The sequence below is a fragment of the Carassius auratus genome, chromosome 2, assembly GCF_003368295.1.
Source record: "Carassius auratus strain Wakin chromosome 2, ASM336829v1, whole genome shotgun sequence".
Taxonomy (NCBI): domain Eukaryota; kingdom Metazoa; phylum Chordata; class Actinopteri; order Cypriniformes; family Cyprinidae; genus Carassius; species Carassius auratus.
In genome coordinates this window covers 8,861,837-8,884,484 of record NC_039244.1, presented here as the reverse complement: position 1 = coordinate 8,884,484, position 22,648 = coordinate 8,861,837, and the positions used below count along the sequence as shown (strand labels likewise).

Below are 22,648 nucleotides of genomic sequence, written 5' to 3'. Positions count from 1 at the left end.
TTCACAATTTGAGTTGAAGTACTGAAATGAATTTTTCCAAGTCATTTAAATTTGAGATTCACCTGTATTTAAGAAATTTGCAATCATTTGTCAATGGATTAAAAAATAATTGTGCAAAATAAACAAATCACAGGTGATTCATTGCCGATTTTGAAAGATTTTGTGTAGCTTGAACCAGTGTTGCTAAGTCTGTGGATGTTTTTCATGTACACAGGTTGAAGTGTCCCCAATCCCAATAACGTGATATTTAGCCCCTAAAATTAAACGTTTTACAGAATGTGAAACTCAGAGTATACTTATTTCACTTTTTATAGACACATTTTTCAAGTTCACAGAGGCAGAGGTGGCAGAAAGCGTATACTGTTTGCTTTCATTATTTTACAAAAGCGAAATGTTTTGTTGTTGTAGTGAGTGCACACAAATAAACGTAGTCTTTACAGATTATTCTTTTCTGTATGACCAAAATGATGGAGTACTTTAAGAGCAAATGACTGCAGCGGCACCTCCATCTGTCATATTATGCGCGCTACTGTTCAGAAACTTGAATAGCACAAATTTTTCTAGGTTAACATTAGATTGAGCGGCCATGTCAAGTTGATACTTCTTGCATATTTAAGATAAGCCATATTTCAATGATGTATAGTCGATGAATGATGGGCGAGTTTTAGGGCTGTAACTTTTCGTTCGAAAATTTATTCCACAAATCGATCGGACCAACCAAAAAAGTTTCGAAAATTAAAATAGGGAATCGATTTTAACCAAACTATTAATTTTAAAATAATTAAACAATTAAAAAATATAGATGTTACAAAACTCACGAACAAGCAGAAAAAGAAAAAGAATTCAGAAAGTGCAGTAGGCATTGCAAAAGCTAGACAGAAAATACCAGCAATTTTACACGCTTATAAGACCCAGTGACGTCGAAAGTAACCTCTTACAGGAGATGCTGAGTTAAGAAAAGGAGTCACCATTGCCAGCTGACAGCGATCCGCTTTTGTGGTGAAAGATTGGCAGTAATACCCACACCTTGCGCAGCCTAATTGTCTTGAATTGCCTAAATCATAAATGCAGCCGGGTTGAAGCCTGCAGTGATGTTTTTCATTTATGTTATGGCAGCAGTCCCCTCTGTATATATATATTTTTTTGAGAATGTTGCACTCCTGTTGCTGTTTGTTATTCTGCACGAAACTTCATGCCAATTAGAGCTGAAGATCTTTGCCCGTCGGGTTCGGGCTTCATTTATATCATTTTACGCAGGCTCGGGCTTAAATGGTGAAATGAATGGTCATGTGATATGTTTCGTTTAGCGCGAGAAAGATGTGAAATGGATACTGAGTAGGTGCAACGGAGGCTATCCTCTGGCGAAAATACGTTTTGGTTGCACCAGCAACTAAAGCAAAGTCTGAGGTGTGGAAAAGTTTTGACCATGTTTATAATGAGAATGAGTGAATAATGATGCATCATCAGTGAGCGCAGGAACGCGCTAAAGCCATCTACAGTGGATTTAATTTTCCTCCACAAAAACATGTAGACCTAGCCTAATCTGAGTAAAGGTTTTTCAAATGATAACTATATATTCATTGAGGCTTAAATGCATAATGTGGACAGAGTATATACACTAATGTTGGCATTATTCTTTTATTAAATGTCAGCTGCTAGTGGCGAAGCAAATCGGGCGGAGCCTTTATCTTATTTTCGTTATTGCCAAATACCCATCTTAAATTTAAAATGTATCTTAATTTAATTTGTTAAAAAAGACTTGTGCATTGGTCTATTTATAGGCTAAATGAGCCTATGCCTATTTAGAGTGCTGAGATGTTATGATGTTACAGAGGACTTTTCTTTATTACAACTAGGGCTGTCGCAATAACCGCAATATTGTAATACCGCGCTATTGACAAGCAAACCGCAGAGGAAAGATAGCAACCGCAGGGTTCAGTTTTTTTTAAATTTTATGTATTTTTAATTTTTATGAGGCTGTGGCCTTCTTGTTTTTTTTCAATTTGTGAATTCAGTGTCAAATAAATTAATTATACAATATGGTTACGACTAATTTTCTCGCGAGCCGTTGTAGTTTTATAGGCTGGCTGAAACGATGGGAGGCGCTCGATCTCATCCCAAAACAATGTCACGTCGCCAGTTTGGGAAAATTTTGGCTTTCAACCCAATGAAAGGGGCGAGCCGGCGAATATAGATGAGCCGATATGCAAAATTTGCTGCAAAAAGATTCCTGTGACGTGGCAATATATCTAATTTGAGGTCATCGGGACATTCTAAAACGCTTAACGTGAAAAACGCTTAAAGAGCCAGTAAGATGAAAATTCTAAGCTTCCTATCACTGTTTATAAGTCCTGTACATTAGGTTTAAATCCATCCAAGGTTAAAAAACATTGTCATTTTGTCAAAATATCATTTTAAAATTACCTCAATTCTCAGAGATCCCCAAACGGTTCGCGCAAAGCTGTTCAAAAGATTCAGTTTCCTTAAACCCCACCTTTCGGTAGCATACTGTGTTCTGATTGGTCAACTGACAGTTTTGATTGGTTGTTCCACACACAACTTCACAGTAAACAATGCGTTAGCATCTGTTTGGGGTGAATTATGTCTTATTTCTCTCACCACGAAGCAAACAGTAAAATAAAAAACTTGAACAGTCTCGCTGCTTTTTCTTCTGTGTTGGTGTATTCAAGCCGCGCGCTTCAGTTTGAATCTGAAAAGCGTGTTCAGCGTGGTCACATTAGATATAATGAAGGGAGACATGAAAAACAGACATTGCGTTGTTTTCATATGGATTACTTTATCACAGAATATCTGTTTTCGGCAGCACTTGTTTAGTTTTAAAGTAGACATGTCAAGCTTTCTATAGATATCACTCTCATGTCTCTTCGTTGAGTATTCACGGAGTTACACTTCATTTTAATGACTTGTTTGTAAATTAAGATCAGCGCAGACAGGCTCCAGACAGCACACATACTGATAAGATGCTCGGGAGAAAACAAACACATAACTATATAATCATATTTCGCGTTGTGATTCGGAGATGCTCGTTGGTCTAAAAGTTGGTAATGAACCCTGTTTTATGGCCAAACGCTTTGAAAATCCCTCCTTGTACTCACCGAGATTAGAAAAGCAGTCATCAGTGAAATGTTGTGAACAAGGATTTGTTGTACTGCTCTGGTATTGTGGTAAAAATGAATTTTAGCCATTGGTTCTTCTGATCTTCATTCTTTGGCAGTGAAAATAAAACAAACTTGCCTTTACAATTAAAAACAAACTGTCTCCTCAACATGATGCTATCACACCAACCAGAGCGTCTGTGTGGGGGGGTGGGGCAGGTCAGAGTTCCGTTTCCCCCCAGACGGTATGCGGAGATTATTATGCAAAGTGTTCCTAGTGACGTACATAGAGATGGGCAAAAGATCTGAAATCTATAACGACTCGTTTCAGCGATTCAGAGTCGACTCCTTACTTTAGAAGCCAATAACTTTATAAATCGTGTACTTTTTGGTTTAATTACTTTGCACATTGTTTACACTGATGGACAGCTACATCATACACTGTAATACAGGTAATTTTTGATTTCCCATCTGTGTGGCTCTTTAACGTGGTTTAATGTACTAATACAGTGATATTAACAGAACAAACCGAGTAAACATCATATTAATAAAGTATCTACAAAAAATCAGATGATCCCTGAATATGAATTCAGCGCGTTTAACACGATAAGCCTTTTCCTCTCATAGAAAACCATCATAAGGCTTAACTTGTTGTAAAAAAAAAAAAAAAAAAAAAAAAAAAAATCACCGTCTTAGTACATTACGCCACATTGGAAAGTGTTTTCTTATAACGGGTTTCTATGGGAGGAAAAGGCTTAACGTGTTATTAAACGAGTTGCATTCATATTCAGGGCTCATCTGATTTTTTTTTTTAATAGATAGTATACTTTATTAGTATGATTTTTAGTGAGTTTGGTCTGTTAATATCACTGTCTTAGTACATTAAGCCATGTTAAGCGTTTTTCACAGTATGCGTTTTAGAGTGTCCCCTGTCATCCAGCGCAGCTGCCCCCTCAAGCATCAGGTCACGGAGCAACATCAAAAAGAACAGCTGAGACCGGCCGACAGTTAGGAGTAGCTAAAGCCTTTGCGAAATCTGTAAAATACAGCCGTGAAAGTAACAGGCATACCTGCTGAAGTCACGGACAACCTCCGCGTCAGTGTCCATTAGAGGTCGACCAATATATCGCTCGGCCGATATATCGGGTCGATATTTGTCATTTTTTAATATATCGGCATCGGCCAATATCCGTGTTTAGTAGCGCCGATTTAAAGTCAGGCACGTCGGCGGGCAGCCCCGTGTTATTGGCGCTGTGGAAAGTGCTGCTGCTGCCACTGCATGTGAAGCACCCCAAGCCAAAACTTTTGGAAGATTCAACAACAGACCTGGGAGATAAAGGTAGTCAGAGAATTTCACTCTGTAAATGGAGTGGAGAAGTTGGCAGCTCTCACAAACACTGCAGCGTGATTGAGTGTTGAATAAAATGCTACTAGCAGGACTGTAAAATGAATAAATGTGATTATGATCATTTGATAAAATGAAGAGAGCGCGCCACACGTTGGAGATCATGTTACTTTGTTGACTGTTTCCCGTCAAGGAGACTGCTGAATGCGCCTCTTTAAACTGTTTCGTGGTGCCCCTTGTTGTATTTTAAAATGCAGTGTTTTCAAATTACACTATAGTAGTGATACGTTCAGATCAATATCTTCGGTTCGGCACACATGTGACCCGCGGATTGAATTATAAAAAAAAAAAAAAAAAAGTTATAATCTAATGTTAATTAAAAAAGACAAAACGTATGTTTATTTGTCTTGGCCTTTTTTTCTTTTCTTTTTTTTTTGCTGATCCGAAAAATGATCCGATCCATACGAGGACGAGCGAGCGCGGGTTTGACGAGACGTATTTGGAGGTTATTGCTCACGTCTTGTTCTGCACATATCCAAATGTTTCCATATTCGCAATGTATCTGAATGTTAAACTATAATATATATGTGTGTGTGTGTGTGTGTAAACTAGATGGAACAAATCATCCTCTTCACATGAGCAAAAACGTCCTTGGCATAACACCAGAGAGGACCGGTACACGGTGTATTTAAACTAACCAGTGTAACCTTTTAAATGTTTGGTTGACTGGACTTTATTTTAATAATGAACAGACTGCGATGTAAGTTTGAAATTAGAATGAACTTTAGATGTTCTGTGTCATTTATACCAAACAAAAATGTTGCTAGTGTGTTTGCAGCACTACTGTTATTTATTTTTTATATATTTATTTTTTTTATATTTTTCAGTTTAATTGATTTTTATTTCTAAAATTGTATTTAAATGTATATTTAAGTTTACATTTATGTTCCAACAAACTTTAAAAATTCAATTCTACTTGATAAATGTAAATGCTCTAAAACTTATGTAAATGATTGACTAATATATATATATATATATATATATATATATCATCCCGTTTTATATATTACCTGTTTTATATATTTAATACTTCAGTTTATTTTAATACGTCAGTTTATTGATTTGTTTGGTTAACTTTGGATACACATTTTTATTTTAATACCGTGCAGTGCACTTAATTAAGATTCGAGAGATGGTTCAAGTCAGTGCTCAATAAATGATGATAAGTTTAGAAAGCTTGTGCATCCACTTATTATTAGTGTGACATTTTAGCATGCAAATCAAGAGGAAAACTCCAAGATATCGGCCCTAAAAATCGGCAGCACATATCGGCCATCGGCTGACCCTGACATCTAAACATCGGCATCGGCTATAGAAAAACCCATATCGGTCGATCTCTAGTGCACATACCCAAGAGAGCGAGAGCAGGTTCTTTCTGCAGATGCTTTCTGCATGAGGAGTGCATCGACTCCAACACGAATTGACTGTCCTGGTGGGCTAGTGGTGACGTGATAATCAGTCTATATTTCCGCTGCTGTCGTAAGTCGCGCGCAAATATTTGACATACATGTTAGAACTCTGATTTCTTAAAAAAAAAATTATTGGCATGTTCTTGTTGCTGTTTGGCATTTAACAATAAACAAAAATGTTTTAAAACGGGTCTCTCTGTCAGTTAAAAAAGCAACAATATATGCTACATAACTCAATGATACAGCTTTGTATGCAGCAAAATCAGGATAAATTAGGCATGTAAAAAAAAAAAAAAAAACTGCGGTAAATGCGGCATATTGCGCTATTGAGCCACCCATAATAACCGCAGGGCAAATTTCTTAACCACGACAGCCATAATTCCAAATTCCAAGTGGCCTAGTCTACGTTAGTTACGAATAAATTATGTTAAATTATGTATAAATGACTCATTCTTGACAAAAGGCAAAAGAGCTGTGTGTGTGCCCACATTTGAATGTTGGGCTGCAAACGGGTTCGGGCTTTTAAAAAGCTGTCAATCAAAACTTAATTGTCGGCCTCGGGCCGAAACCTGTCGGGCTCAGGTCCTGTTGGGCCTAACTTTGAAGGCCCGATTACAGCTCTAATGCCAATAAATAAGAAATATTGCTGACTTGTGCATTTCCAGCGCTGTCTTTATGTTCATCCGATATTTGGCGTTGAAAAAGGAAACATCTTTTTTTTAGACATGGAAAAACGATTTTACAATCGATTCAATGAACACTTATGTCTTAAAAATCGAAAATGCTTTTTTTTCACAAAAGTGACAGCCCTAGCGAGTTTTGGATGTACTGTATTTCCACAAAACCCTGCCGTTAATGATCTGTCTCACCTCTTCCTGTGGATTTTTTATTTTTTCTTAAACTAAGCGCATAATAAAATGTTGGTCAACCAACCCTCTTCTTGTTGATTAAAAGTGATTATAAGGAGGCAGCCCTACAAGGAACTTAATTGAAAATTTCAAAAAAAATTAATAAAATGTTCAATAATAAAAGTACAAAAAAAACATGGCAGCAGGAGAGTGAAAGAGAAAATTACTTGAAGTCCATAGCCTGATTTGTGATGTCTATTAGAGGTTGAGACATCTGATCGTTTCTCTTTTGTCCTGGTTGGCAAAACAGACACATGTTGACATTGTTAAAGAGCTTATTTAAATGTGGTAAGAGGTCTCTCAAACAAAGAGCAATGTGAGATTTATGCCAGAAAAAAAAAAAAAAATACCTATTCTTTGTCATATCCTCATTACAGCTTGAACTCCTCTTTCTGTGCCTTTTCTCTTTCCTTCTCTCCTTCTCCTTTTTCTTCTTTTTTTGTGTCCTCTTTTTTTCCTTTTCAAGATTATGACGCAACTATGTTGAGAAAAAACAAACATTAGAATGCCTTTTTTTTTTACATTCCAACTGAACTCCTAAATTAACTAATAAAAATCAAATAAAATTATGTAAACTGCTTTAACAATTATGAACAAAACAGCATCATATATTTATGCATTGCTTAATCCAAAAAGAGCCGAAGCACTATTCATACAGATTGCATTTTAAAAACATGAAATGTAAAAGGAATAAACCTCCACAAATGTGACTTTCTAAAAGTTTAAAGTGATTTAACTCTAGACTCGAGTGCAGCAGTCATAGTTGTCCCCCTAGAAAAAAATTGCCGAATATGCATGTGTGAATGGCTTGGTTTCGCTTAGAACTTATCAAGATCTTCTCAGTACTGAGCTTCTATGTTTCTCTAACATTTTGAAAGAATAATGCAGCAGCGTCTCGTGGGCTAGAGTAGAATAACTAAACATTACATCAATGTCACTTACAGGTGCATCTCTGTGACAGTCACAGAAAGACCGCACGTTCAACATGGACTTTAATATGCACACATACGCACAAACACACACCTGCACACAAACACACACAGAGACTGTTTAGTGATACAAGAGTTTATTGTAATTATTGATCAGAGAGTGAATGAAATCCCTGTATACCATGTGTATTGTTCCCGTGTAGCGTTTGTCCTGTGATTCTTACAGTCCCGGTAAGAAACAATGGCAGGAATTATTGGTTCCACTTAGGGTGGGAATCTATCATTTATTAATTGAACGTGGGGGTTTCAGGGGCAACGCGGCCGACTTGTTGCTGTTATTTCCTGTTTAATGTGAATTAAAGCAGATGTATTCATTAGAACATCATGCCAATATGTTTCTCTCAGACTCTATATAAATTAAGGGAACGTGTCAAGTGTTGTATGTAAGTTTGTCCCTCTCCATGGGGTAATGGTGCTGGCCACCAGTATAAATGTGAATGTTTTTGTAATGGAAGGTCGTGTGTGTTTGTTGCTGCAGTGGAGAGTGTGGCCTGAGGGTTGCAGGTATTTGGATACGTTTAGTTTGAAATTTACCTTTTTGGTTAAGGAAGTTATATAGCATTATTGTTTTGAATTAAATTTGGATTTTTCTTTTTGGTTAAGACTTTGTTCTTTCTATTAATTTTTGTCATGTTTAATTATATTATTGGGCTTGGATGATTGCCAATTTGTAAGTTTAAATAAATATTCATTTATATTTCAAAGTTGTGTATTCACACTGCCTCGGTTTAATTTGGCTACAAAATTTGTGGTGTCCATTATTGGGTTACCATTACAACTGGTGTCAGAAATGGAGTAGCCAGAAGAGAGCAGTAGTTCTTTTTTGTTTGTTTTATTTTTAACTCTCCACTGCAGTCAACAGTGTTGGCTCAGAATCTCTCCTAAAAAGGTGCTGACGGTTCAAGCTGTTAGAACTGTTGTGGAGGGCGATGATGTTTGTGAAGTGGAACTGGGGAGCGTCACTGAGGATGTCTCACTCGCAGAGTTGAGACCTGTTCCATTCACATCTCACACAGCAGCAGGCTCGAGAACTTGGCCTGGAGCAAGAGGCTGACCGAACAGATGCTCGGTGGAGAGCAATGCAGCATCAGTTCTCTCTTCTGCAGCAGGAAGTGCATGTGAGAGCGACACCAGATCTAAGGCCTGGTAGTGATATTCAGACTGGCCTTTTATTTCAACCAACAGTCCAGCGAGTGCGGGATATGTCAGGCAGCCGAAAGATGGAATCACCAGCTGCATCTCCACTGGAAGGCCACGGCCAGAGTCCGTTGAGAATTGAGAGGGAGCCACACCTTGCATGACTAAGTGAGACAGACGATGTAGAGCATTATTTAGCTACTTTTGAACGAATAGCGATGGCGTGTCGGTGGCCAACAACCAACTGGGTTGGTGCCCCTCCTGTCGGGCAAGGCTAGGGCTACATATGTATACATGGACATGGTAGAATCGCTTATGACAAAGTCAAAGCAGCCACTCTTGCTAATTATGACAAATACAGAGACTTATCGGCTTCAGTTACGGTCAACAGAATTCAAAGGAGGATGAAACCCTTAAAGAGTTGTATGCCAGACTTAAAGAAAATTATGCCAAGTGGGTGCAGCCATGGCATTATACTAAGGAGGGCATTGGGGCAGTGCTGTTGCAAGGGGCACTGGGACATCCAGTGGCCTATATAAGTGGCAGGGAGGTGAGATACTCCACCGTTGAGAAGGAGTGCTTGGCCGTTAAATGGGCCCTGAACACGTTCAGGTACTACCTTCTTGGCCGGGAGCTCCTCCTTGAAACTGACCATCAATGGATGGATCGAATGAGACACTCAAATGCACAAATCACTCGATGGTATTTATCTATGCAACCTTATAATTTTATTGTCCAGCATGTTCCAGGAAAGAGTAATGTTACAGCAGACTTTCTCGCCTGCTGGCTTGAAAATGGGTGGAGGGGAGTGTGACGGTCACGGAAAGACCGCACGCTCAACATAGACTGGGGGTGAAATGCTATTTCATGCATACAGAGTTTTTTACACTGTTAAAGAGTTGGATTCCCATGCTAAACATGGACAAAGTTTCAAAAATTAAGTTGTACGTTTGAAGGAGTATTTCTGTTTCGGAAAGTTTTTTGCGAGTATGGCTCTGTGTGACGTTAGATGGAGCGGAATTTTCTTATATGGGTCCTAAGGGCACGTCTGCCGGAAGAGCGCGCGCTCCCGTATAGCAGAGGACTGAGAGGCTGAGCACAGACAATCACTGATCAGAGCGAGAGCGTCGCGAAATGTCACTAAAGGAGTGTGTTTTTGGTTGCCAGGGCAAGACAACCCTGCACAGATTACCAAAGAAAAAACAGCATTAAGGGACCAGTGGATGGAGTTTATTTTTACAGAGCATCAACAGAGTTGTGCAAGTGTTTGTGTTTGTTCCCTGCATTTCGTAGATGCTTGTTTTACAAACAAGGCCTAGTTTGACGACGGATTTGCGTATCGTTTATTTCTTAAGAATGATGCAATCCCAACGAAAAAGGGTCACGATCGTGTGTTGGAACCACAGGCGGTGAGTAAAACTGCTTAAAATATCTCTGCCTCCTTGTTAGTGCGTCCGCCTCCCATGCCGGAGACCCGGGTTCGAGCCCCGCTCGGAGCGAGTCGTTGCTGCTCTCGTTCAGTTTCAGCCTCGGGATCTGATTCTGGATCATAAATAAACGGCTGAATCTGACTGTTAGCCATGGTTCATCGCTCATGATTCTTTAGCTCCGCCCACACGTCACGCCTCCAGTCGGTCGTGTTTTTCCGGGAAAAATCGGTACAGACTATCTTTCTCTTATGAATATAATAAAACTAAAGACTTTTTGGAGTTATGAAGGATGCAGTACTACTCTATAGGTACTCAAGATTAACAGGATATTGAGTGAAAAGGAGCATTTCACCCCCCCCCCCCTTAACATCTGGGGACTGAGGCGACAAGCTGCTTAAGTTAAGGAATAGGAATGTTTTCCAATTCTTGTCTAATACAGTCTTCTAGTTGCTCAACTGTCTTCGGTCTTCTTTGGTCGCAGCTTCCTTTTTATGATGCACCAAATGTTTTCTTTGGCAGGCTGGCCATTTCAGTACCCGGATCCTTCTACTTAGCCATGATGTTGTAAATGATGCATTATGTGGTCTGGAATTGTCATGTTGGAAAATGCAAGGTCTTCTCTGAAAGAGACGACGTCTGAATGGGAGCATATGTTGTTCTAGAACTTGGATATAGCTTTCAGTATTGATGGTGCCTTTCCAGATGTGTAAGCTACCCATGCCACATGCACTCATGCAACCCCATGCCATCAGAGATTCAGGCTTCTGAACTGAGCTCTGATAACGGCTTGGGTTGTCCTTGTCCTCTTTAGTCCAGATGACATGGTGTCCCAGTTTTCCAAAAAGAACTTTAAATTTTTGTCTGACCACATTTATTTATTATTTCCATTTCGCCACAGTCCATTTTAAATGAGCCTTGGCCCAGAGAAAACGCTCATGTTGTGATTTCCATTACAGTAGCATTCCTGTATGTGAACCAGTGCCGTCTAAGGCCCGAAGATCAAGGGCATCCAGTATGGTTTTCAGGCCTTGACCCTTACACACAGAGATCGTACCAGATTCTCTGAATCTTTGAATGATATTATGCACTGTAGATGATGATAACTTCAAACTCTTTGCAATTTTTCTCTGACAAACTCCTTTCTGATATTGCGCCACAATTTTTCACCACAGCAATCCTCTGCCCATCTTGATTTCTGAGAGACACTGCCACTTTGAGAGGCTCTTTTTATACCCAATCATGTTGCCAGTTGACCTAATAAGCTGCAAATTGGTCCCCCAGCTGTTCCTTATATGTACATTTAACTTTTACGGCCGCGTACTGCTACCTGTCCCAACTTGTTTGGAATGTGTAGCTCTCATGGAATCCAAAATGAGCCAACATTCTCACTTTCAACATTTGATATGTTATCTTTATTCTATTGTGAATAAAATATAAGTTTAATATTTGTAAATTATTCCATTCCTTTCGTACTCACAATTTGTACAGTGTCTCAACGTTTTTTAAATTGGGTTTGTAATGAACATACTTTCCAGAAGGCCAACAATTCACTAAAAATGTTTTTTTATTGGTCTTATAAAGTATTCTAATTTGTTGAGATAGTGTATTAGTGGGGTTTTGTTAAATGTTAGCCAAAATCATTTAAATTAAAAGAACCAAAGACAACTAGCTTCAGTCTGTGTGCATTGAATGTATTTAATACTCAAGTTTAACAATTTGAGTTGAATTACTGAAATAAAAAAATTTTTCCACAATATTCTAATTTATTTCCATGATATTCTAATTTATTGAGATGCATTATCACCGCATCTCATGCGCCACTGATGACGTTCCCTGATGCACACCTAACATTCAAATGCAATTTTAAATTTGACTAATATTCATACTTTATTCAAAATCTCCTCATCACAGGCAGGCACAGCATGTGTTTGTGTGAGTTGTCTGCGTCACTGACAGCACGTGCCTATATCGTCCACTGTATCAAAATTTTGTATCGATATCGAAGGTGTACCATAATTAATTTCAAGTATAATAAGACCTAATTTTAAGTACAATATTTTTAGCAGAAAGTATTTATTTAAAACAAAAGTTCACAGAGCCAAAAAAAAAAATAATTACGATCATATTTAGTAAATTAACTTCTGTTTTGTGGACCAGAGCTAAATACTAATTTCCCAGAATGCAATTAACCTTGGTTTGCAAAATAGGTAAATTTATATTTCTGTCAATTTAATTTCCAATGCAACTTCCTGTGAGGTGAGACCAATTTCGATGTGAGGGTGAGTTAACTCTTCAGTTATGAGAACACTAAACATATCACATCCACAAAATGTCATGCAAAGTACACTACTCACCATCTTTTGGATTTCTTTCATTTTAACAGGATTTGTAAGAACCCCTCTCTTCTTTTCCTCTTCACGTTTGCTGAAAATGAAAAAGGGATTAAACTTACTGTAAACATTTTAATTTTAAAAGCCTCGGAAGGAAAGTTCCCCAGAATCAAAAATATAAATTGAGCTGAATCTACATGATGTGGCATAACGTTGATAACCACATAAATAGTATTAAACCATCACAGACTTGTTTAATCACAAAAACAATTGTTTAACCTACTTAAAGGGGTCATATGATGCGATTTCAAGTATGCCTTTCTCTTTGAAGTGTTATAAGCTGATTGTGCATAGATAAGACCCCTGAAGTTGCAATGGCTAAAGTCTCAAAACCAAAGAGATATTATTTATCAAAAGTTATGACTCTGCCACGCCCCCCTAAAATGGCTCATTCAAACATGCCCTCACATCTACGTAACTATGTGAAAATATTTGCATAATGCCGCCCAAATGTTAATGCAAAGAAAGGCACTGTGATTTCAGGAGTTAGTGTTGAAGCAGCAATGTCAGGGAGATGCTGTGCTTCTAGGCAAAAGCAAAAGCACTTTATTTGAACTTCTGAAAGTAGATTACTTACAACAGAAAAGCAATGCATTTTATGGATGACTGTTAAGTGAACATATTCTGACTTTGCCAGACAATCTGGTGCTTCTTAAGCAGCTACAGTAAGTATGTTTTGTAGTATGTATGATATTGCCTGTTTAAATGCAGAGTTTTGTTTTGTTCATTGTGTGTGTGTGTGTGAGCGAGATTTTTTTTAATCACTTTATTTTATCAAAAGAATACTATTAGTGGTAATTATAAACCACACAGGCTAAAAAATAAAAATAAAAATAATATATTATATACATATATATATATATATATATACACATACACAACACAAAATATACTCAAACCAATAGATTTCCAAAACACAAAACATTTTCCACAACCGAGCACAAGACATTTTCGTAACCCCAAATGTGCATGAATTCCTCCACATTATTTGTGATGCTGTAAAAATCAAAATCAATCTTCAATCTTGCTTTTAACATTCTCACAAATATTGTGTTTGCATCAGAGTCTAAAGACCCCTCCGTCTTATTTATTCACTGTAAATGCAAATAGTATTCCTTACTATAAAAACACTAGTATGTTTACTTGATTTTAACCAAAATGTTGACTTTACTAAAAAAAAAAAAATGTATTGTTGCTGAAATATTAGAACATTTAGCTCCCATAACTAATGTAATTTAAGTAAAATTACTCAAAACGTCTAAGACGTGCTGTTACGCATGCGTACTGGACCACAATTTCCCCTCCCCCACACACAGCACAGGAGCACATGGATAGAGGATTCCAGACGAACAACTTCGACAAGATTAAGGTAAAATATTTTCCTTTGATCTTAATTTCTGCTTTTTTTTTTGTTGCTAATCTTAATTATCGTTACATCTGCGCATTGTTGGTTCTGTTTTATGGAATTTATTAGCCAATGTTAAGAACTTGCACAAACACGTTTAAACCACTGCTCATTAACTGAATCAAGTTCTACTCAAATTAGTTATTATCTGCTTTATATCTATAAAACCAGCTGCCTGGCTGCCTATTACTTACTATTAATTCATTAATTTGTATGATGGGCAGGAGTTTACATGTAATTTGAGTAACCTTAATTTGAACTGATGATTGGTCATGACTCATGATTAAGCGAACGCGAATGTTTACAGAATTCTAAATTCAGTGACAATTCTACAAAATGTGTCAAGTTGGGGCTTCGTTTTTAATGCTGTTATCATTATAGCAAGGTTTTTCATGGCGCTCAGCATATAACGTTATGCGCCACTTTCAAACGAGGCAACTCAGAGACATTGCTGCATTAACATTCGTGCGCAATCCAGCCAAAGTACAAATGGATGGAAAAGACCACTAAGGTTACCTCTATAGACAGTAATAAAAAATAAAAAAAAACACTTGACACGATGAGTTAAAAAAAAAACACAGACAAGTGATTAACTCTAGTCAAGTCGGTTGCTACGAATTTGTGCTTATTATAATTATGGCAATATGCAGGCAGCACAAAAAAAAGACCATTTTGTAAAGTGTATTTCAATTAATGTCAATTCTTTAGCATAACCCTTCACCACACCTCCTCAAGCAGAGTATAAAAAACGTTGCAACTAATTTAGATATAAGTTGATAACAGTCTTTTTTTTTTAAATAAAACCTTTTATAAATGTTATGTTTCCATTTAACTCACTGGCCACCTGCTTTGCATGTGTCCCACTATAAAAAAAAAAAAAAAGGAAAAAAAAAAGAAACACTGGTCTATGTATCTGATTGTTTTTTGTTCATTAACTTTTGATTGACTTTTTTTTTTTTTCTTTCTTTTTTAGAATACCAGTTGATGAGCTGCTATGCAGTGGAAATCTAAGTTCTGCACTTACACATCAGAAAAGAGGGCACCACTTCTTAAACACTACCTGTGTTTAATTTTACGTATTAGTATGGTGATCTCATCTAACTTGAAGGGGCTATTTTACAGTACTTTTCAACATCGTTGTGAATTTACCTTTGAGAAAATGTCAGAGTGGCTAGACTGTAAATGTCTTTTCAAATTGGTTGTGTTCTTGCCACGAATGATCGCTCCGCATTGACACTTTGTTTTGTTTTGTTCGTCGTCACACGTGACGTGAGCCCACAAGCCTCCCCTTCTTTTTCTCCCAGCTGTGGACATTTGTCGCGCTTTTAGATATCACCTCTTCGAATGCCGTCTTCCCGGGAGCTCAGTCAAAAACTGAATACCTTCGCTTCACGTCTCAATAAGTCAGGCTCTGATTGGTTCTCTTCTCTCATGCAGTCTGTTCCGTTTTGCCGGTTCTTTTGGTGATTCCTCGCATCTCTCCCGTCTGCTGATTGGATTTTCGTCACATTCTATTTTCGTCTCGTCCTTTATTCGTTGACGATAATGTCAATCAATTTAGTCATAGTTTTAGTCTCCATCAGTGACTTTATTTTTTAGTTTTAGTTTTCGTCCACAAAAATATATTCGTGACGAAAATAATGATGAAAATATTTAGTCAACGAAATTAACACTGGTTGCAGTACAGTAATAGTTTCATCCAGTGTTTGCATTGATGGAATCAAGTACTGTCCAGACATGGTGGTTTCAGTTGGATCTTGTTCAGGTTTGCCAGAATTCATGAAGATTGAGAAAATCTTGACGATCAACACTGACATAATGTTCCTCTGCAAACCTCAGATTGCATGGTACATTGAGCATTTGCGCTCTTATGAATTGTGCAGCTTACATTCGCTGCAAGTTGTTGTGCCTTCTGAACTAAATGACCCCTTCCCTTTGGCTGCTTATAATGTCAGAGGCCAGTTCTATGTCACATTGAAGTATTATATCTGCTGCTAAATTAATTTTTTTTGTATTATTGTATTTTTTATTTTTATTTTTTTACATCTGCTGCTTTCTTTTCATTTTAGAATTTCACTTGGCCATGTCGATGATACTTCGCGTTATTGTTCACGTCAGTGACATCCGAAAAATAATAATTCCTGAAAAACCAGCTGATGTTGATGCCTTGAAAAAGATCCTGCAAGAGAATCTTCAGCTCACATACACATTCAGTGTCCAATATGAAGACCCTGATTTTAACCATGCATTGTGTAATGTCAGTGACATTAATGACTTGCCAGACAGGGCAACACTGAAAATAATTCCACTAGACGCATCTCCCTTCTCAAGTCAAGCTAACACTGTACTTTTCTCAGATTCTGATACGTCAGAGCATTTGTCTGCTGAACGACAGCTTGAATGGCCAGATGATTTTGAAATACCCAAATTCTCTGTTAATGTTGAGTACCGTCTCCGTCAGGGAAACCTTGCTTTTCTTAAAGATGGTACAACTCTTAATGTCGGAAGAGACATAAAACATGACATACTGGAAGCACTTGCTGGGGCCATGTACAACTTTAAGGCATATCCAAGAGATGAAGATTTTGCCCAAGTTGCTGCAGCTCTAATCAAAGTACATCCCTGTTTGACTGAACAGGGCTCCCCAACAGGCTCAGCCGGCTGGAAAAATAGCCTGAAATTTAAAATGGCCAACTACAGATCCAAATTGCGTAAATCTGGCTGTAGTGATGTTGCAGTAGGGGGAAAGAGGTGTGCAACGATGGCAAAAAAGTCAGGCATTAAAAAACCCAGGCGATTTGAATTAAATTTCTTGCCAAACTTTCCAAATGGGAAAGATGAAGAAAGTCAAGAATGCACAAGAATAGAGCTTGTACAAGAAATGAAGAAGATTCCCCCAAACTTGAGCCTGATTGGCAAGAAGATGGACAGTACATTTGCTTTAAGATGGAAAGAAATCATCCACTCTGAATCTCCTGTCTGTGAAATCTTGAAAAAGTGGCCAGCACTTTTCACGGAAAGCCAGGTTTGTATCCTTTTCCTCTTCAAGACCCTGTTTGTTTTTTGTATTTTTATGAATTGAATGTTTGAATGTTAAAAGCCACCGCATGTTTGTGCTTCGATCTTTACAGAATTCAATCGTATATCAGGAAGGAATCTGAGATCTGAGTTCTACGCAGCTTTGGACACACACTCTGCACGCTTGTTTGAAATCTTCCGGAAAAAAGGAGGAAATCAGGGAAGAATACTTGATGAAATCTTGCAAAACAAGCTGATTCAAAGGTATTCTTGTATAATGCTATGTTTTGAGTTATGATTTGCATAGGATTGTTACCCTCAGCCTATAACATGTCAACCTGTCTCTACTTTTTCATAGCCATCTGATGTAACACGTTCGCACCGCAGTACTTCATGGACTTCCAGTCCTCCTGGGGGATGACCCAGAGGAATTTTTCAGGACGTGCTTTGTAAGTAATGTAATTGGCGTTTCTGCATTTTTAAATTGCCATTTTGTTTTATTCCATGAGAGTATAGCTCATGTTTGGAAAAATATAAATAAAAAAAATGAAAATTGTCATTTACTCGCCCTCAGGTTGAAAACAAAGGGAGATATGTTGAAGAAATTTTTTAACTCCTTTTTTTTGGGGGTGGGGGGGGTGGGGGGTAACATTGACTACCATAGTAGTATGTGAGCAGTATAAAGAAATGTATACAGATTTGTAACAACCTGAGTATATGAGGACATAATTTTTATTTTTTGGTGAACTATCCCTTTAAATGTATTAAATTATATAAATAAACTGATCACAGATTGGTTTTGGCTTTATCAGCATCACACACTTTGTGGTGTAAGTAAATCATGAAATAAAAATAAAAATCTAAATGTGCATTATTCAGTTTTATGTTAATTAAAAACAATGTTAAAGTTTAAAAAAGTAATCCATGGAACTTCTTCGTAATAGTCCAAGTCTTCTGAAGGCATGCAGTTTACTCTGGCGAATGAAAACTACATTTAAATGAGTAGTTCACCCAAAAATAATTCACCCTTATGCACAGTGATGTCTTTTGAAACAAAATGTTTTGTTTTATAACTCTTACGCTATAAATCTTTTCATCTCTCTTTGGTGATCATAATTTTAAAGCTTGATTACATTTCATTGTTTGATGCAGATCACTGCATACCCTCTCTAGTCATCAATATGAATCAATCGCAATGAAGTTTAAAAGCACTTTTTAATTTAGCTCAACAGCAAATATTGTTGGAATGAAGAAATTTACACTTTTCTTATTTTCTTGTTTCTGCTTAGGATGTGGATGCAGACGCAGACTTCAGTGAAGTTGATGTTGGCCTGCTCACCATTTTACATGAAGGAAAGCCGGCCAAACGTCCAAATGCCCTCAACGTGGACGTAATAAGGGCAACCATTCTGGAGGGAACAATTGTCGTGGATGATGTCCCAAATTTGCCACATGCTGTATGTCTTCTTTTTGCTTTGATCTATGCTCTAAACTTAGACTACCCAAAGACAATGAGGAACACATTTGATTTTATTCAGCGGGTATTTCTGTCTTTGGGAGGGAAAAATCTCAAACCCAAACTGCAGACCCTTAAAAATCAGCTTTTAAGCTAAACTTGTGTCTCCTTACATTCTGCCTTGGATGCCTATGCTACTGTGTTTAAGATGTAGGCATATTGGAATATTCATTTGCACTAATTTCAACTGGTTAAAATAAGGTTTCCAATTTTTCCATTTCCAAAGCCACATGCAGGTAGAAAAGGTCTTGTTTTTTTCAGGGTTGTAAAGGCCTACTTTATTTTACTTAATTAAAAAAAAAAAATTGGTTCTGTTTGCAAACAGTGCCTGTTTTGAAAATGTCATGACCGCAGAATGTTGTCTAGCCAAGAGGTCAAGAGTTTTAGAAGCATATTTTTATTGTGATGTTCTTAAATTTTCTGTAGAAACCGGTTTAAAAAATTAAACCGTTGAGAATTTCATGCTTGTGTTAAGTGCATTATATGCTACTTGAGCTACTAAAAAGATGTTCGCTTTACTTGAAGAAAATGTGGAAACCGATTGCACGAAGTTTAAGTCTCCGTAGCATAAAATGGCAGATTAAAGCCATGTTGAGAATAATAGGATTTAAGATGTTTGCAGAACACAATATAACACTGTTAGTTAAATGGAATTTCTCCTGTAATCTTACTATTAAATCCTAAGTAAGATTAGGAAATATTGTAGAGTATGTTAACTAGAATTGACATTAAACTAACTTGATATTTATTACTTAATTTACTTGGGAAGAGTTAGGTTTCTTTACTTTTTATAGATTATTAACTTAACTTCAGAAAGGGACCGTCTTAATTTCTGCAAAAGAGGCTCTATAGCAATAGATTACAGCATTCCAGAAAGTGAGCAACCTTGTCTGATCCCTCTTTGGACCTTAAAAGAGCACTTAACCCTTTCGAGTCGATTAACGCATATATGCGTTTTGAGTCATTTTCACCTGATAACCCCGAAAAGAACTTAAATTACACTCTCAGTTTTAATCGTACAGATAAGAGCAATACATCAATCGAATCTGTAAAGGGTCTAGTTTTTTTTGGATACAGACATAATAACAAAAAACCTTTGTGCACTCATAAAATAAATATAACAAACAAGGTGCGCTGTCTACAGTCTTTGTCTCCACTGATCGTCATGTACAAACATTTCATTAAAATGAACTGTAACTCCGTGAATACTCAACGAAGAGACATGAGAGAGATATCTATAGAAAGCCTGGAATGTCTACTTTTAAACTAAACAAGTGCTGCCGAAAACAAATATTCTGAGATAAAGTAATCCATATGAAAACAACGCAATGTCTGTTTTTCATATCTCCGCTCATTATATCTAATGTGACCACGCCCCCGCGCTTAACGCGCTATTCAGATTCAAACTGAAGCGCGCGGCTTGAATACGCCCACACAGAAGAAAAAGCAGCAAGACTATTCTTCAAGTTTTTATTTTATTTTACTGTTTGCTTCGCGATGAGAGGACTAAGACATAATTCACCCCAAAAAGATGTGATGTGGTTGAGGATTTGAGAAATGGATTTCCTCAGAAAAAAGAATGAAGCACTTTATTCAGCAGAGATCATAAACATGAGTAAGTCTCTTTTTATTTATTTGTACTAGTTTTCACATAACGTGTAAACATTTTACTAGTTAGACTTTTTCCAAATACTTTTTCCAAACTATAATTCCTGACTAAATGTATAATCAAGTGAAACATTATGAAGTTTCAATAACAATATACAATACTATACCATTCAAAAGCTTGATGTAAATAATATAAATCTGACAAATAGAGATAACTCTAACAAATGTAAAAACAATGCAGTTCTTTCGATTTATTCCCCCTAAAAAAAACTGAAAAATATTATCAGCTCTTTTCAACATTAATAATAATAATAATAATAATAATAATAATAATAATGATGATAATAAATGGGGTTTATTTGGTAGAAAATAAGATTGTTAAAAGGATTTCTGAAGGATTGTGTGACTAGAGAAAGGATGCCAAAAAATTTGAAAGTCAGCTTTGATTGTTCCTAATAAACTGTTTAACTGCTCCCCCAAGTGGATATTAAATTATGTTGTGGGATAATTAAATATATTCTTAATAAACTACAAACATAAAATTATATACTTTTATTTTGTTCTCACATTCTTTCTTGTAAGTCCTCCCTCACAGTGGCACAGTTGAATGGGAGGCTCATTATGCAGCTCATTATGCAGGCCTTTGTCTTCTCAGGTGTAAATCACAATGATATTCATGATAGTTGACGCCTACTCGCATATGACTTTTACCAACAAAAAGTGTTTTAGAAAATTTAAATCAATATATTGTTTTCTGTGAGTGAGTGAACAAGATGATTTTCACATCATTCAGAAAGAAAAATTCTAGGCTACAAGCTCCAGTTCTCAACTTTTCCGGCAACCAATTTTATGTATGTGTTTTATTGCCTTATTCAAGTGATTTAACATTTTTAGATTTTCACTAACCATGCATAACATTTTTTTTCTCAAAAATACAATCATGTACATGCATGCATTTCACATATTATTATAGCCCAGTTTGTGCTGATTACAGTGATATTAGACTTTACCCATTTAGATATTTATAAGAAACTGAAAAAAGCACAAATGTCAGGGCATGACAAAACTTCTCAAGGCCCCAAAAATACCCTTAGAACTCCAGAGGGTTAAACCACCGTTGATTTTTAATAAGCTCTCAATGTCACAATATAAAACCTTGATCATGGCTGTAAGATTAGAGTCGAAACCAAAGGCTTCGAGTGTTTGCCACAGATATTGGTGTTCGGCTCTCTCGAAAGCCTTTTCTTGGTCTATTGAAATCAGACCAATTTCATAGCCTAATGAACTGGAGAGGTCCAAAATATCCCGAATTAGGAAAATATTATCAGATATCAATCTTTTGGGTATACAGTAGGTTTGATCAACATGAATAATATCTTCCATCACTTTTTTAAGTCTCATGGCCAACACCTTAGACAAGAGTTTATAATCGGTGCAGAGCAGAGCCACGGGTCGCCAGTTCTTAATTTCTTGTAAGTCCCCTTTTTTATGGAGGAGTGTAAGTATTCCTGTCCTGCAGCTGAGTGGTAAGTGTCCTTTGGTTAAACTGTCTCTAAGAACAATCAACAAGTCCTTGCCTATGATAGGCCAAAAAACTTTGTAAAAGTCCACAGGAAGTCCATCGAGGCCTGGAGCCTTTCCATTTTCTAGGCTTTGTAGTGCAGTATGTAGCTCCTCAGCCGAGATCCTTGCCCTCAGCTCTGCATTAGCTTCCTCAGTGACCTTAGGCAAGTTCTCGTAAAAGCACTGTGCCACCTCTGGATTTTCTAGATATTCTTTTATTAAACAGCTTTTCATAAAAAGTCACTGCGCACTTACGGATTTCTTCAGACTCCTTTAGCAGCTGTCCATTGCTGGACCGCAGAGAGTGTATGAGTCTTTTCTGTCCATTTTTGCGTTCTAAGCCAAAAAAGGAATGGGAGGGTGCATCCATTTTAATCACGTTTCGAAAACGGGAACGTACAAGGGCACCTTTAACAGAAAAACCCAACAGATTTGACAGAGCGGATTTTTTCTTTTTGAGAGCTTTAATATGTTCTCCATTCCCGGTGAAATCTGCCAAATCTTGCAGCATCACTATTTCATTCTCCAGGGCTTCCACTGATTTAGTCATATCCTTTGTGACATTTAGAAAATACTGTATACACAGCTGTTTAATCTGAATTTTTCCTATGTCCCACCATTGTTGTAAAGATGTATACTCAGACTTTGTCTTTGAATAATTGTTCCAGAAAAAATTAAAGGCCTCTTTAAAAACTTTATCAGAAAGTAATGTTACATTAAAGTGCCAATAAGCACTCTTACATTTCACATCTTT

At 37.1% G+C, this 22,648-nt stretch overlaps 1 protein-coding gene across 2 annotated transcripts in view; it reads right to left on the bottom strand.

Moving 5' to 3' along the window:
• cwc25 (CWC25 spliceosome associated protein homolog) overlaps positions 1 to 22,648 on the bottom strand; it is a 79,636-nt gene that overhangs the window by 18,066 nt on the left and 38,922 nt on the right. For both annotated transcript variants that reach the window (XM_026282028.1, XM_026282021.1), the window contains exons 4-6: positions 12,749 to 12,818; positions 7,189 to 7,316; positions 7,006 to 7,072 (exon numbers count right to left, since the gene is read on the bottom strand). In XM_026282028.1, the coding sequence (XP_026137813.1) occupies positions 7,006 to 7,072; positions 7,189 to 7,316; positions 12,749 to 12,818 (265 nt within the window). The remainder of the gene's footprint in view (positions 1 to 7,005; positions 7,073 to 7,188; positions 7,317 to 12,748; positions 12,819 to 22,648) is intronic.